The following is a 15,659-nucleotide window of genomic DNA, read 5'->3' on the forward strand; positions in this document are numbered from 1 at the left end:
CGCCCTCGTTATATTTGAAATAAAGCCTTTCTGTTATTTCTAGGGATGTCCCATCCCGATGCAGTGTCCCAGGATCAGGGCCACACTCTTTTGTGAAACTGGTGTCTGTTTTCTGCCACTATATTAACAAGATATTAAACACTATGAAGTTTAAAAAGTAGTCATTTAAACTATTGCTACCATACAACATAAAACAATGTCTGACAGTGGTGGCTGAGCGGTTAGAGCAATGGGTTATTGGTGACAGGGATGTGGTTTTAATACCTGGGCGGCCACTGTTGGGCCTTTGAGCATGCATCACAGCGATTGCTGCCCACCACTCTGAGCATGTGTGCTCACTGTCGCTGTTCCTGAAGTTCCTGAAGATGATGTGCTGAAGCAGGAAAAATTAGTCACTTCATCTAGGGCCAAACTGGGATGGCTAGACAACTGGGCGAGAGCATCTCCAAAACATCAGGCAGGTCTTGCTCGATGTCCTTGTGTGCAGTGGTCCAAAAGTGGTCCAGGAAATGTACGGCCAAGGCTCATTGATGCTCACGGAGGGCCTACCTCACAACTTACAGGACTTGAGGGATCTGCTGCTAACACCCTCTTGGTGCCACATACCACAGGACGCCTTCAGAAGTCTTATCATGTCCATGCCTCGACAGGTCAGAGCTGTTTTGGCGACACAAGGCAGGTGATGTTATTGTTATGGCTGATTGCATGGTGTATGTTTCTATGGACTAAGAGTTAGTAGCTCAGACTTGCGCCGTAAATCCAAGCTTCAGGTACTTCACATCACACCCACAACCTCTTTTACTCCTGCTCACTTAATTTGTGCTTATTCTCTAAGATCTTTGCTATTGAGTTCACACGCCTGGATTCATCCAGTGAGTTGTCAGCATCAATAGATGTAGCCATACTCAACACAGTATACATTCTGGGCACCTTCAAATCAAGGGTATTAATAAAGAGTTGTCCCATTCTCTACAGTGGTAACAGCCTCTACTCTTCTGAAAAGGCTTTACACTTGGTGTTTGAACATTGCAGTGAGGATTTTGTTGCATTCTGTCACGAAAGCTTTAGTGAGGTCAGGTACTGGGGTTTGATGATCAGTTCAGGATCACAAACGCCACTCTAGCTCTTCCTAAAGGGATTGGGTGGAGCCTCATCACTCCAGAGAACACAGTTCCACTGCTCCACCGCCCAATGCTTTATACGCCTCTAGCCAACATTTGGCACTGGTCATAAACTTAAGTGTGTAGTACACTTTCTTCTGAGAGTAGGAAAAGCCCCAAACCAGTTGTCATGAAAATTGGCTTCAGGCTTTACACAGAAGTGAGATTAATTCAGGGGTCAGTTTCACTAAGGTTGCCCCTAATAAAATGAACAGTTTATGCAATGCAAATGAGGCAGTAGAACTTCTCTGGAACAACAGGCAACACTGTTTATGAACCCTATAAGATACATGTAGTACTCTATATGGACAAAAGTATTGGGACACTGGGTTTACTGCTTTTGTTGAAATAACTGCCTCTACTGCCCAGGGAAGCCAGTCCACCAGAGCTTTGCTGTGAGGATTTGATTGCATTCAGATATAAGAGCATTGTCAGGTCAGGATGTTGGATGATCACCACCCCTCCTCATCCCCAAACTCCCCAACTTATCCCAAAAGCATTGGATGGAGCATCCATCCCTCATCCCTCATCCCCAAACTCCCCAACTTATCCCAAAAGCATTGGATGGAGCATCAACCATCATTCAAGAGAGCACAATTGCACTGCTCCACAGCTCAATGCTGGGGGACCTTCTTTTGGGAGCACGGTGCCAACAGGTTCATGTTGTGAGCTGTGTCAGCTGTGCGTGATTGTGCATTTTGCACATCTGAGTGCAGCTTAAAGTAGCTGAATACATTCATTAGAAGGGGTGTCCACAAACATTTGGACATATATTTTATTTAAGAGGCCTTGAATGCTTGATTGTGGGACTACAAGAATGCAGCACTGAAGTAAAAGCTCATGCTCGAGTGATGGTTATGTCCATGAAATGACGGAAGCTGCTGTGCATCATTATCCCTGTCATGTTGACAAGCAACATCGCAGTCCAAACATCTGCACACATCATTGGGGCTTTCCAGAAACATAACTCCTGGCTCTGGTCTTCCCCTTGTACTCCCTCTGCCCAAAGATGGTACGCTCCAGTTCCCAGCCATTTGTAGCTTCCAGATTCAACCAATTCCTGATGTCCAGGGGAGACCCTTGGCGTGACGTTTTGAAGACAGATTATTTGGATTTTTTCCCTTTTTTTACACTCAAACGTTCAGACCAAGAGGGTCTCAGGGTTAACAGCTGTCTAGAGAGAGGTTCTTATAGATCCTCCAGCCTCTATCCCGCACTGGAGGAATAGCCAAGAGCTTTCTCTTCTTACAATGTGGTGACAAGCAGTCTGGCCTGCTGGCTGCCTTTGACTGTCATCTCCAGCTTTGGGTGGATATGGAATGTTTATGACCTCCACGCTAGCATCAGCTTCCGATGTAGAAGAGCCCAGTTCTGTTCTGTCCTGCTTTCACAATCGTTTGCTGCAAATTGTCGATTTCTGATACCCTGCCATTTTGTCTTTTTTGTTTTTATGTGACATTTTTTTACCTGGAACTTTTAGGACTTCTAAGCCAGCGGTTCCCAACCCTGGTTCTGGAGGACACCAATGCCCTGTACTTTTTAGTGTTTACTCTGCTCTCGACAAACCTAGTCTAGCTAATCAGCTAATTAACAAGGCCTTTCTCTGTTGAAGGGAGTGTGTTAGAGCAAGAAACCACTAAAATATTCAGGGCAGGGGGTTCTCCAGGACCAGGGTTGGGAACCACCATTTCAGAACTTTTTAATTATCTGGAGGTTCTTATATTTGCACTTGCACATTGAATTTACAAACATCTTACCCAAAAAGAACATTGGGCCTTATTGACCAGTCGTTCTTTAGAACCCACCTTCACAGTTTTCTGACATTCACCAATGTGTTCTTATTTGGCATTAAATTCAATTTGCAAGAACAACTGGATCAATCATTATAAAAAAGCATGGCTGCCAATACTCATGAATCTGAGTTTATCCCAGATAACATGGGAAGCATTTTTTGCACAAGCATTTGCACTGATAACTTTACTACCTCACTGGACTCTATTTATCGCACATTGCACAACTTGCACACTACAGTCATTATTTATTATCCTCTGTCTGTACTGTGTTGTCTGTCCGCACTTGTTTGTTTGTGTTGCACTTGTGTCTTGTATGCACTGTCTATGTTGCACCATGGTCCGGGAGGAACGTTGTTTCGTTTCACTGTGTACTCTGTATGTAGTTGAAATGACAATAAACCCACTTGACTTGACTTGACTTGACGTAGACTTTTTGTTCAGACTTTTCTCAAGAACAAGTTAGAAAGAAAGGCTCAATGGAAGTAAGGATGCACAATCATATCTGAATCATATCAATGTCTAGCAGACTGTTACTGGGCTGAGATGTCTATATCTTATTCATTACTACAGTTATAAATGTTACATTTGTCTGTAATGTTAATCTAGGTAGATTTAGTCTGAATTTTAACATCTTATAAATGTTTATAAATCAGCTTTAGCAGATAAGAAACATACACTTTATGGACAAAAGTATTGGGACACCTGCCGGAGCTTTTATAACGTCCCATTCTAAATCCCTAAGCATTAATATGGAGTCGCCCCCCCTTTGCAGCTCTAGCAGCAGGTTTGGAGCGCTGCAGTATCGAGTCAGCAGAGCGTAAGAGACTTATGTGCATTGTGCACCTCAGCACTCTGTGACCTTGCTCTGTAACTTTACATGATCTTCCACTTGCTGACCAAGTTGCTGTGGTTCCTTAACACTTTTGCAATGGTGGAATCAAATCACAGAACCACGCTGGAATTCAGTAAGAACCAGCCATTCTTTCACTAATGCATGTAAAAGCAGACTGCAGAACAAGGAGCTTGCTTTTATACACCTGTGGCCTGAATGAAACTATATACAGAATACAATGATTAAGCAGTGTGTCCCAATACCTTTGTCCATGAAGTGTATCAGCTAGTGGCCTTGGCCCAAAATTTCCACAATGGTGTATCCCTAATTAAATCTTTTGGCAACCAAGACTGCTTCTCCCAGGGCAGGGCATTGCTCTGAAGAACGCTTCCTGGCACCTTTTTTTAAATGTGTCAACTGGTGGCTTGCTTAGATCAAGAAATGTCTTGCTCGCATTTGAAAGCGTATGGAAATGTAAGTACTTTGTAAAGTGTGTCCATGTAGTACTTTTGTAGTCAGAAGTAGTGTTGTAGTGCATAATGGAAAAACAATGTTAGCAGCAGGAGAGGCTGGGAAAATGTCAGGCACTTGTGGCATCAGTACAGTGCTCCCCCAAGAATGTACGCTCTCCTCACTGCAGTGGTTTAAGTGATCGGATTTATATCTGGTTTAAATGTGTCTTGGGTGCGTTCACGCTTGCTTGGCCTTATTCTGATATAATTCTGATGCTCAAGATGGATGAAGTGCCCTGATGTAAACGGGGTCAGTGACTAAACAGGTGGGACAGGATCCAAACTTGGAGACCATGAAGAAAGAAAGCCCAGTGGAGGATGTGCTTCCTGCTCATGCTGAAGACGTTCATCCTGCCACAGGAGCTGCTGGTACAGTTACAAACAGTCGTCATAGAGTCCGACCCCAATCTCCATCTCAGTCTGATGCTGGTCTACGACCAAACACAGGTCTACAGAGTAGCCTGTTGCTGCTCAAATGAAGGTAAGTTTTGTCTGAAAACTCGACTCACTATTTTTGCCTTTCAGCATTGCTACCTCTTATTGGGCTGTTCTGGCCGCTCCCTGAAGACAAATTCCTTGTACGCTTGGCCAGTAAAGACCTGATTTTGTCTCCTGATAAAACTGGCAGTTTTTGATTGACAAACACTGACTCTGCTTTACTTCCTGAAAGGAGCTAGAACAATGCTGCAATTTACATTGCCTTGCCGTCGCTGCGTTGCTTTTCCGACAAACGTGGCTGTGGTGCGCGTGGAGATGGAGAGGTTCCAGGGTGGCTTGACGAATCAGAAGTCGTGGGAAAAGGCAAAAAAAAAAAAAAAGAGGGCTGCTGGGTTGAAGGGGTCCACGATGTGATTTTTGTCTACTGCCTCTTCTTCCTCCCCTTCTCTCTCTCGCTCGCTCTCTCTCTCTCCCCTTCCCTCTCGCTAGGCCCCAGCGGTCATGGTTAGCTGCTTCGACAGACACTGGCTTCCTCGCCCCTTTTCATCCTCCTGCACCCCTCTTTTGCCGGACATTCCCCGTCTTTCAGACCCTTTTACGTCTTCTCGCCCCGCAACACCCCTGAAATTCTCTCTCTCCCTCTCTCACTCTCTTTCTCGCTCTTGCTCTCACACTTTCTCTCTCAACCTCCCTTGTGTGCAAGTGCGCTTTCCTTTTGCGCCCTCGATAGTTTCTGACCCCTCCTTGTGTCATTATTCGGGCCCTGCCATTGTATGACATGTTTCTTTTCTCTTTCCTCCACAAAGGAGGCATTTGATCAGAGGGTTACGGTGCGCGCATCGCAGAAATGCGACTACACGGTGGTAACCTTTGTTCGGGGGCCGCAGTGCCGGGTTGACCTCATCGCTTTCCAAAGCGAAAGGCCCGGAGCTATTCAAAGAGCCAGTCTCACTTGCTGAGCACATTCAATCAGGCTTGGCCAGTCACAGATATTGGTTCGCAGTTATCTGGGGCTCTCAGGCCTCCCACCCCTCCTTTCGCGGAGAGCCAGGGCTGCCAGGGCCAAAAACAACACAAAAACACAACAGCTATACAGCCCTGGAGGTATACTACCTTTTGAAAAGCCTTGAGCAATTCCCCTCAGGCCATCCCCAGTTGTGCGCTGAATAACGCTGTCCTTCTTTGCGATGCGGCGCTCCTAATTTGTCCAAGCGAGTGGTATCCCCAGAGCTTTTCAGCTTTTCAACTTTAACCTCTGCTTGCTGTCCTCTTGTTCTTAATGGCGCCCACACACATACAGCATGTCACAAAGGGAGGCTTTTTTTTGTTGTTGTTTTGTACGAGAAAGCCACCCAACACATGCAGCAGAGAGGCCTTGAAAAGAAACCAGACTCACACTTTGAGGGAAACTCTGAGACCTCAAACCTCTGAAGATAGTTAAGTTAATCATCATCTATATTTGACACGTTTAAACAAGATGCGGCATTCACTATACATGTAAAGGCGTACTTTCCAATAAAGTATGCTTCCAGAAATTTAATACACGCTCTACAATAAATATTTCCATCCTTATTTTTAAAATCTTCTGATAAAAATATATAGATTTATATAGATATTCAAATAGAACGTTGAGAGAAGATGGGTGCATCCTTATACACTTCATAAGCAAATCTGCACTCTTGGAAATAAAGGTGCCAAAAAGGGTTCGCTTGGAGCGTTGATGCAGAAGAACCTATTGGGAACTTTGGGTTCCCTAAAAAGACCAAACTATTCAATGCATGGTTCTTTAGAGAGCCATTTCTGTGAAGAACCAGATGTGTGAGTTTGAAGATTTAAAGAACCTCACAATAATGAAAAGGTCCTGGGAACTTTTAGCTCTCTCTAAAAACTAAATTCTCATAAAAGCCTTTGAATGATTTTACGGTTCTTTGAAAGTTACAAATCTCTTGTTCACAAATGGTTCTTTGAGGAACCAACAAGAGACCCAGAACTGGATCTTCTGTTCTGCTCAAACGAGCCCTGGGTTGCACCTTTATTTAAAAGAGTGTGCATAAGTTCACCAAGAGGTTGCTGAATCATGTGGTTGTGATTATCTAAGGCTGCATTCGCACAGAAGGTTAAAGTGGCCCAAATCCGATCGTCCCCAGTATCTATGTGGCAGATAATACACATTAGTGTACAGTGAACAGCACAAACACCCTGAATCTGACATGTTCAGTTCTGATTTGGGACACTTTTTATATGTGGTACTGAAATCCGAAACATATCCGATACGCCTCAACGCGTCTGAAAAGCCAGCTCAAAATTCCAGCCACTTTTACGTCGGTCCAACTCAACAGAAGGGAAAAAGGACGACAGCAGTGGCGGGATAGTGAGGTAACAGACCTCATACATATTTGGGCTGATGTCTCTGTTCAGACAAAATTAAAAGCCACATTTCTTAACCCCTCCACGTTTGAAGAAACGTCTAAAGAAATGGCCGAACCCGATCACAAGAGGGCGCTGGTGTGGTTAAAGAAACTTCATGTGAAGCATTGCTCTGTAGCGCATGCCTTCACGTCTGTTTAGGAGCGTGAAGTGTTCTGAGGAAGGTCGGATTTTTGGACCACATTATCTACTGTGCGAACGTAGCCCGAAGGAATAGCTTCACCAAACGTGCCAACAAGTGGCTAACAGTGAATGGAAGTCAGCAGCCACCGATTAGCATAGCATATTGCTAACTGGTGTCAGCTTGTTTTCATTTATTGTTAGCAACATTAGCTTTCTGATCGAACCATTCCTTTAGAAATAGCTGCCATGTGTAAGTGTTGTGTTCATTATGACGTAGCCAATGGCGTCCTCTAATCGCTTTAGCATTGCAGTCACTTCAGTCTTTGCCGGTTCAAACGTTTTTTTGATTGTGTCTCTTCAGTTTGTCAGACCTGAACTGTAGCTACTCCAAAGAAAGAAGAAAAAAAATACTTGTCCATGTCCAGTTTCATCAGCTCCTCACAAGTCTCTCAGTCTCGCAACTGTCAATTTAAATTAGACACGCTAAAAATATACGATTTTCCGTTTGATTGTTCAAGCTAGTCTTGTACACAAGGTTTGAAATGGGGAGGACGTTTCGGGCAAAGTCTCCTGGCTTAGCAGTGTGGCTCTACATGCGTGCGCTCAGTTCACGCCCGACCGATGATTGTGCTTAGTCCTCTTGTTAAGCTGATAAGGGATGACGTCGAAGGGCTTGCGCTCCATTAGCAGGTGCCCCCTGGGCAGGCGCTTCATGAAGTGGGCCTCTCGCTGATGCTGCCTCGTGTGCGTGGCCTTCCTGGGACGGCCCTTGCGCGTGAACGCCATGTACCAGCCTTTGTACTTGGCGTTCTGGAGGGCCGTGTAGTTGTTCTCCAGGACGATCTCGGTGAAAATGCAGTCCCTGCCGTGGCCCTTCCTCTGGAACGAAAGAAAGGATGACGGTGAAAACATTTAGAGCGCTGTTTGAAATATGTTGTTGCATTGCGCTAGGATTTTATTGGGGATTACAACTTTGTCCAAGAACTTGAAGAAAAGCTGGAGCCCGGTATTATGCATGTTTGTTTTTCTGATGTGTAAAACAAGTGCCTGACTGATAATAAATGCCACGAAGAAGCAGGCAAGTTCTAAAAGAAGAAAGCGGTCATTTTCCTCCTCACCCGTCCAACCAGCTTTCCTTTCTTGTTCATGCAGATGTAGAAGCCCGTTTTTGTGCCCCGGATGCGGATCCGACTTCCAAATGTGTCCGTCTCCACGGTGAGTTTGGCTGGAAATGTCAAATATAAACATATCAATGGAAGTCAGTGTAAAGAGATTTGATTCTAAGTCATTTTGGAGCATTTCTATTGGTCCATTCACCATGCCATGTTGACACAATGTAAAGAACAACTTTTAAAATTTAAGGATTTGAAAAAATAGAGATGCAGAGAAGTTTTAATATATTTAGGGTGGGTAATAACTATTCAGAACCCTATATACACATGTAAATACATGAATGCAATATTGTGTGTGTGTGTATACGGTTCTGAACAGTTCTTAACCACCTTTATTATTTTTTATTTTAAGACCTATAGACCTTTATTACTTAGTAGCTACTTAGTACTCAGTAACTGCTATAAAACAAAATGTAACTTGGGCTCACATTCAGGCCTTTAGCTTAAAAGGTTTAAATGCAATCCTTAATTTACATTTACATTTAAGGCATTTAGCAGATGCTCTTATCTAGAGCAACTTACAGAAGTGATTTGCTATTTACTAATGAATAACCTCAGCTAGTTTGAATAGGCTAAAAATTCAAAGATACCTCTAAGTTTAGACACTACTAAACACAAGTCATTAATGTCATATAAAATGTCATTAATAAATATTCTGTATACATTCATTGTGTATATCTAATATATATATATATATATATATATATATATATATATATATATATATATATATAAGTAATCTTGTTTTTTTGTTTTAAAAAAACAGTTGTTCTATAACATAGTATTTCCATGGCTTTCATTATACCAACAGGGCAGCAATTAAATTCATTTAGTTTAACCAATTATTTCTACTCTGTTCATTCAGAAGAGCTAGATTCTAGTCAAGTCATACTGTATGTGATCATATAACAAGAATTTGCAGCATACAATTTGATTCCCAAAGACATAAACAAGGTAAATGTAGCCTCAAAGGTACATATTTCAGGTCCCACTGTTTACCTTAAATGGCATTTAAAGATACACTACATTAACCTTTCCAGATACCATTTCATAAAGTACATAAATAAATAAATAAATAAATAAATAAGGCCTAGTGGACAGGACATAAATACTTCATTCTGACAAAAAGGGAAATTGTCATAAAAAGTGCAGTGGAATATGAGGCACTAGATTTATGTTCTCTAACTAAAGGTACAAAACACATACCGTTGAGGGCACAGGCCTAGTGACAGTGTTTGTAACCAGAAAAAGTACAGTTAAGTACAGATTTGTAGTTATTTAATTTTGTACCTTTATGTGACCCAGACTTGTTTGGTGGACATATGCGCATTTAACTTGAAATGGTGATTTCACTCTTTTCACTTCTTTAATGTGACTTTTGGGGCTCTCGAAGTGCCCATCTTTCTCTGTTTTGGTAGCTACAGTTCTTCATCACAAGCCAAAAAAAACCCAAAAACAAATATAGATCTGTGTGTTGTAGGTGTATTAACAGTGGCAGGGCAGTTCATGAACCCCGTGACATGACATGGACCAGAACTGAAAGAAACAGCATGTCCAGCAGTGCTGAGGACTCATAAATAGTTCTCTTTGCATCAACACAGAACCCTGACCCTTTGCTTTTATGCTCTACTTGCTTGTTCGAATTTTGATGTGATTACATGGATTTCTGTTGGGTTTATTAACAAGCTTAAGTTAGCTGAGATAATGTTGTTGGACCACGGTAATCTTTGGGTTCTGTTCTTTTTCCATCATCCAAACACGCAGCACACACAGTCTATTATAAAGGTATAAAGGTCTTCGGTGATTCCAGGATTTCTTAATATCAGTTGCAAATCATGTTCAAACAGTAATGATCAAATTTTAGATACAAAAAATCAACATATTTATGTTTAGCGACACAAACTAACACTAAGTTAGTCCTAAATTTAACTCTTTAACATTCATCAGCCATAACATTAAGACCACAGACTGGTGAAGTGAATAAAATTGCTTATCTGGTTACAATGGCACCTCTCAAGAGGTGGGATGTACATATTAGCCAACAAGTGAACAGCCAGTTCTTGAAGGTGATGTAATGGAAGCAGGAGAAATGGACAAGAGCCAGAGTGTGATGGCTGGACGACTGGGTCAGATCATCTCCAAAACATCGGACCTGTCTCGTGGGGCGTTCCCAGTATGCAGTGGTCAGTACCTACCGAAACGTGGGTAGTTCCAAGGAAAGACAACAGAACACAACCGAAAACAGGATCGTAGGCATTTCTTGGTGTGATCCATGGAGGCCCCACCTCACTTCTAACATAATTTAAAGGATCTGCTGCTAACGTCTTGGTGCCAGATACCACAGGACACCTTCAGGGGTCTTGTAGAGCCCATATCTCGACAGGTCAGACAAGTTTTGGTGGCACGAGGAGGACCTACACAATATTAGGCTGGCGGTGCTAATGTTATGGGTGAAACCACTTCAGCAATATCTTCAGAAGTCTTAAAATATTAAAGGTGTAACTTGAGGAGTGCAGGTGCACGTCTTTTTATGTTCGTTTCTATCTGAAATGATTTGTTGGCCAGGATCGATGATAAGGTTTCTAAATCTAAAATAATAATAATACTAATAATAAGAGAACATTTCTCTTTCTGTTGGTTTCCGATGGTTCAAGCTACTGTTGCACAGACGGAGAGGTCATTTTTAGGGAACAGTGTCCTCAATGTGCAGCAATGTGTGTGTAGGTGTGTGTATTAGCTCAGAAAGAAAGAAAGAGAGATCTGGGACAGAAACCAGTGAAGCCAGCTTCACCTCTCTGTTCATAAACTGACTCATACTCATACATTGAGTTGTAAAGCAATGAAAATTCCTCGTAAAATGACCCTCCATGAAAAAAAAGGCAGTAGGCAAAGTGGATGGACGGCACTGGTGGAAAGATGGCTAGACACTCCGAAATACTTTGGTGACAGGAATTCATTCCCAGAGGACGGGATCCTAACCACTGTGTTTGGCTTGGAGCGAAACCCCCTCGCTAAGTCGCCCTCAAAACAGGTGCCTTACAGCAGATAGCCATAAAAATCTGCTCTAGTTCAAATAAAAACTTCACTGACTTTCTTCACAACTGAGCCCTATTTACAGCAAGGCTTTATGTGAATCACAGGGCCCTTACCTTCTGTGGCACACGGTTCTTAAGGGGGGGGGGCACCAACCATCCTTTTGATTCACGATACTGAGCCATTTCATTAGACAGGTGGCAGATTTTATGCCAGAGAAACAATTACACAGAAAATCACACTTCCCCACTTCAGTAACCATGTTTTCATTCATTTTGGGCCCAAATATCACTTCCGTTTGTGAATAAATGGGACGGGGCGAATGCTTCAGGCTGAACTGACCACCACATCCTCTGTTATCAAGCTAAAATTTTGGAAATACAGTTTTTCGGCATCAGCTAAAATCATGATGTTCGTGTGAATATTACAACATATTTCGTGTAACAGGGTGGACATGTCAACAACCCTGGACAAACTAAAAAGGGTCGACGTTAACCAATAGCAGCTTTAAAACCCTCCTCTAAAGGCTTACACCATTTAACATAACCGTACATTATTACAGATGAATTATCATACCACCGCAGTCGCAAAAACCTTGTATCTCCAGAGGGACAACTTTCCAACAGAAGAAAAAAAGCCTTCTTAACCATTAAAACCCCCCAGATTTATAACTGGTTTACATTGACCTAGTGTTGTAGCCTAGTGTCTCATAATCAATAACAATATAACATATAACTTCATTATAATTGATATCAAAATGAAGCTACAAAGCACTAAAAAGAACTCAAAATAGTGACATTATGAATTTGAATCATAGCTATTGGTCATTTTTTTCTAGCTTAAAAGACAATATTTTACTTAATTGATATTTTACATGTCCTTGATGTATGATGTGTTTATGCAGAACCAGATATAAGCTTTTTATTTTTATTATAGAAACATAAAATTGCATGTATTACTAAACCAAAGCAATACATGCCTATACACTATGATACTGACTTTAAAATAAGATATTTAATAAATACAAAACAATAAGAAGCAAAGTTCTGTCTCCTGAACTAAATCCTCACACTGAGAGACTGATATTTTGCTGAGGCTTTTGAAGGACTGGTTTCTACAAAATGGCCCAGTGTCGTTTTTACACCACCAGGCTTTATTATTAGATGGAGAGCAAACTCAGGAAGTGTAAGGTAGGGTAAGATGAGTGCTGATGTCTTTTCCAGACCTGAACGCGTTTCTCCTGAGACGTCCAGAACAATATAGCTAGATTACGTTTCAAAAGATGTTGGGCTGCTCGAGACGGGGAAGCACGGCGAGTGTGTGTGTGTGTGTGTGAGTGTGAGTGTGAGTGTAAGCTTCTGTCTTCAGCGTGTGTCTCTTACCGTGTATGTCCCCGTCTTCGCCATTAGCGACCACCCTCTTGTTCCCCAGGACCTGAACGTGTTTCCCACTCGTCCGACTGTACAGCTGATAGGTCCTTGTTAACCTCCGGCTCGTTCTGTCGGACAGGCGGCTGTGCTCCGTAACGTGGTGCTTGAAGTTGGGCACTGAGACGGACTGCATGGTGGTCTATGAGGGGATTTTTAAGTAAAATAATTTAAAAAAAGTAAAAAAAATAAATCACTAAATATCAATGAGAATCACATATTTGTATTTGTGGCTTAGTTGGGTATTTTATATTTTTACATAAATAAACATACATAAACGTAACCTCGGATAAAAAAAATATTTAATAACTTTGTTTTAAATAAAAAAAAAAGTAACCCGGCTGCCCTTCCCGTCACTGCAAGTTAACCGTCAGTTAAAATGTTATTTAAAATTAAATAAAATCTAAATTTATTATTTAAATTTTATTTTATTTTGCGACGATTTTACACTTTTTTAATTCTTTTTTTATTTTAGAAGATAAAAAGCCGTTTTTTTTTGGGCGAAATAAATTCCTTTCTTTTTTCCATGTGTTCTGTAATCCTGGCGACATCCGGTCCCCACAAAGAGATAAATACATGATTATTTGATCATGTTTTTTGTTTGTTTTTCCCCGGATTAATACTAAAATATTCATGATTTTGATCCTGATGTTGTCTAATGAAAATGATCCTTTAAAATACTGGCGGTTTTCTTTGAGCAGTGGTCTGAATATTAAACGTGGTTATTAAATTTGATGTGTTAATCTAAGAACGGTCTACTTTTTCTTCGGCCATGTTCGTCTGGTCCTCATTAAGTACTAAACAGCCGCTTTATTTCTCAGTTAATTTAACGTGATTGCAAAGAAAAGAGGTTTAAATAAATCAATAATATAAAGAACAGCGGTGGAAAATACAACCCCTACATCCCTGATAAACGTCAACACGCCGCTCAGGCTTTTTCACACTGGGTGCTAAAAGCACATTAACTGCTCTTGTCAATTAGGGTTTGGGGAATCAGCCAATCAGAAGGCAGGAGTCCCGCGCTAGGAGATGGTAAAAGAGCCTCCACCTCCATCTCCCTGCGCCGTTTCCCTTAACGACCCTCTTTCTTCTCGGTTCAGCCGCGCGCCGAATGCCCACATGTTATTACCATTACCTTTCGGGCACAGGGGGGGTTACGTCTTTTCAAGATGTCTGACATTTTGCCAAAGAGTCCATAATGATGAGTGAGCGGTTATAATACATTTACTGCACACACACACACACACACACAGGCGCGCGCGCGTGCACACAAACAAAAACGAATTAACAAATGCACGACCTCCCTAAAAAAAGCCCCCCTTCAGCTGCGCAAACCATAAAAGCAAGCAGCGTGTTGCATTACATGTCCAAAAGTATTCAGACACCCCATCTGATCAGCGATTTACGGTACTTTAAAGTGCACCGATTGCTGGTGCAGGCTTTGGTGACCCCAATGCCACCATACCCAAGAGGGGTACGAAGCCCCCTACACTCTTTACATGAGCCAAATTCGGATGAAACAAACGGTTCTTCGGAACAATTACTGACTCCTCTACAAATGGGTTCTTCTGAGGTTCTTTAATAAATACAATGATTGAATGGTGGGAGAACCATCCCAACTGAAAGAGCCATGCCAAGCCTAAATTGTTCCTCACCTGGTTAAACGTTTCTTCTCATATAATGAAACATCTATTGTTTAAAATAATTAGGGTTCCACTATTACTGTGAGTCAAAGACCTCCTATCAGCACTATACACACACCTACTATACCTTTCTTCTAAGAGGAAACACCACTTCTGCATTACATGGTTCTTCAAAGAGAAGTGCACAGTTTAAGGAACCTCCACACCATGAAGAAAAGGTCCCACATCACTTTAGAAATTTGCCCTGGAGCCGTAGCTAAGTCCAAGGCCAGACACATTTAGGAACCTTCAATTTTTTAAGAGCACATGTTTGTTCTCTGGAGCGAGGACGCTTCATCCAGTGTTGGGATGAGTTGAAGTGGTAGAACTTAGATAGATCTTCCAACATCAGCTCCTGACCTCACTGATGCTCTTACTTTGGAAAAATGCAATCAAATCCCTACAGCAATGTTCCAACATCTAGTGTGAAGCTTTCCGAGACCGGCAGAAGCAGCTACTGCAGTAAAGACGGGTGAACCTCTAGGACATCCATATTCCTGAGGTGTCTACGAACTTTTGGACATTTAGATTTTTAGTAATGATGATTATAAACGGCTCGGGATGTTAGCAACACCATAAACCACCAATCAAACGTGTGGACATAACGTGTAGACTGGACTGGTAAGAGCTGTAGAAGTTTACCTGGGTGTAAAACAGCAGCGTCATGAATTGGAGCAACCTGTAAAAACGAGGTGTTTATTAATCAGGTGAAATAATAATAATAATAATAATAATTGAATAAATGATGGGTAATTACGCATACTTACAGGTAACCCAACCTAGAAGATCTCAGCTTCATTCTGAAGTTTGAAGGTCCCTCGCAATTCCCACCTGATGTAAATCCTTCATGAGTTCCCCTGTTGCTGTGAAGCTTATGGGAAGGATAGATCGAAATTCCCCCTGAAATGTGTCCCAATGCTCATTAACTACAGTTTGAAAGTCCACCGGGAATCCATGAACTTAGCCACTTGTGTGTATCTGACCACGGCTCATCACTTTCCCCCCCCAAAAAACAGCCGCTTCGCCCTCAGACTTCAGCTACGACGCCTTTACGCACAGA

General features: G+C 42.0%; 1 protein-coding gene across 1 annotated transcript; it reads right to left on the reverse strand.

The window, feature by feature from the left end:
• Positions 1-7,854: 7,854 nt before the first annotated feature.
• fgf8b (fibroblast growth factor 8b) lies at positions 7,855-15,398 on the reverse strand. The gene is made up of 5 exons (XM_072657202.1): positions 15,367-15,398; positions 15,242-15,278; positions 12,873-13,059; positions 8,404-8,510; positions 7,855-8,164 (listed from the first exon to the last, which is right to left on the reverse strand). Exons 1-5 carry the CDS (start codon positions 15,396-15,398, stop codon positions 7,889-7,891), a joined length of 639 nt encoding a protein of 212 aa, XP_072513303.1. The 3' UTR covers positions 7,855-7,888.
• Between the last annotated feature and the right edge of the window lie 261 nt (positions 15,399-15,659).

The sequence above is a fragment of the Salminus brasiliensis genome, chromosome 15 (genome assembly GCF_030463535.1).
Source record: "Salminus brasiliensis chromosome 15, fSalBra1.hap2, whole genome shotgun sequence".
Classification (NCBI taxonomy): domain Eukaryota; kingdom Metazoa; phylum Chordata; class Actinopteri; order Characiformes; family Bryconidae; genus Salminus; species Salminus brasiliensis.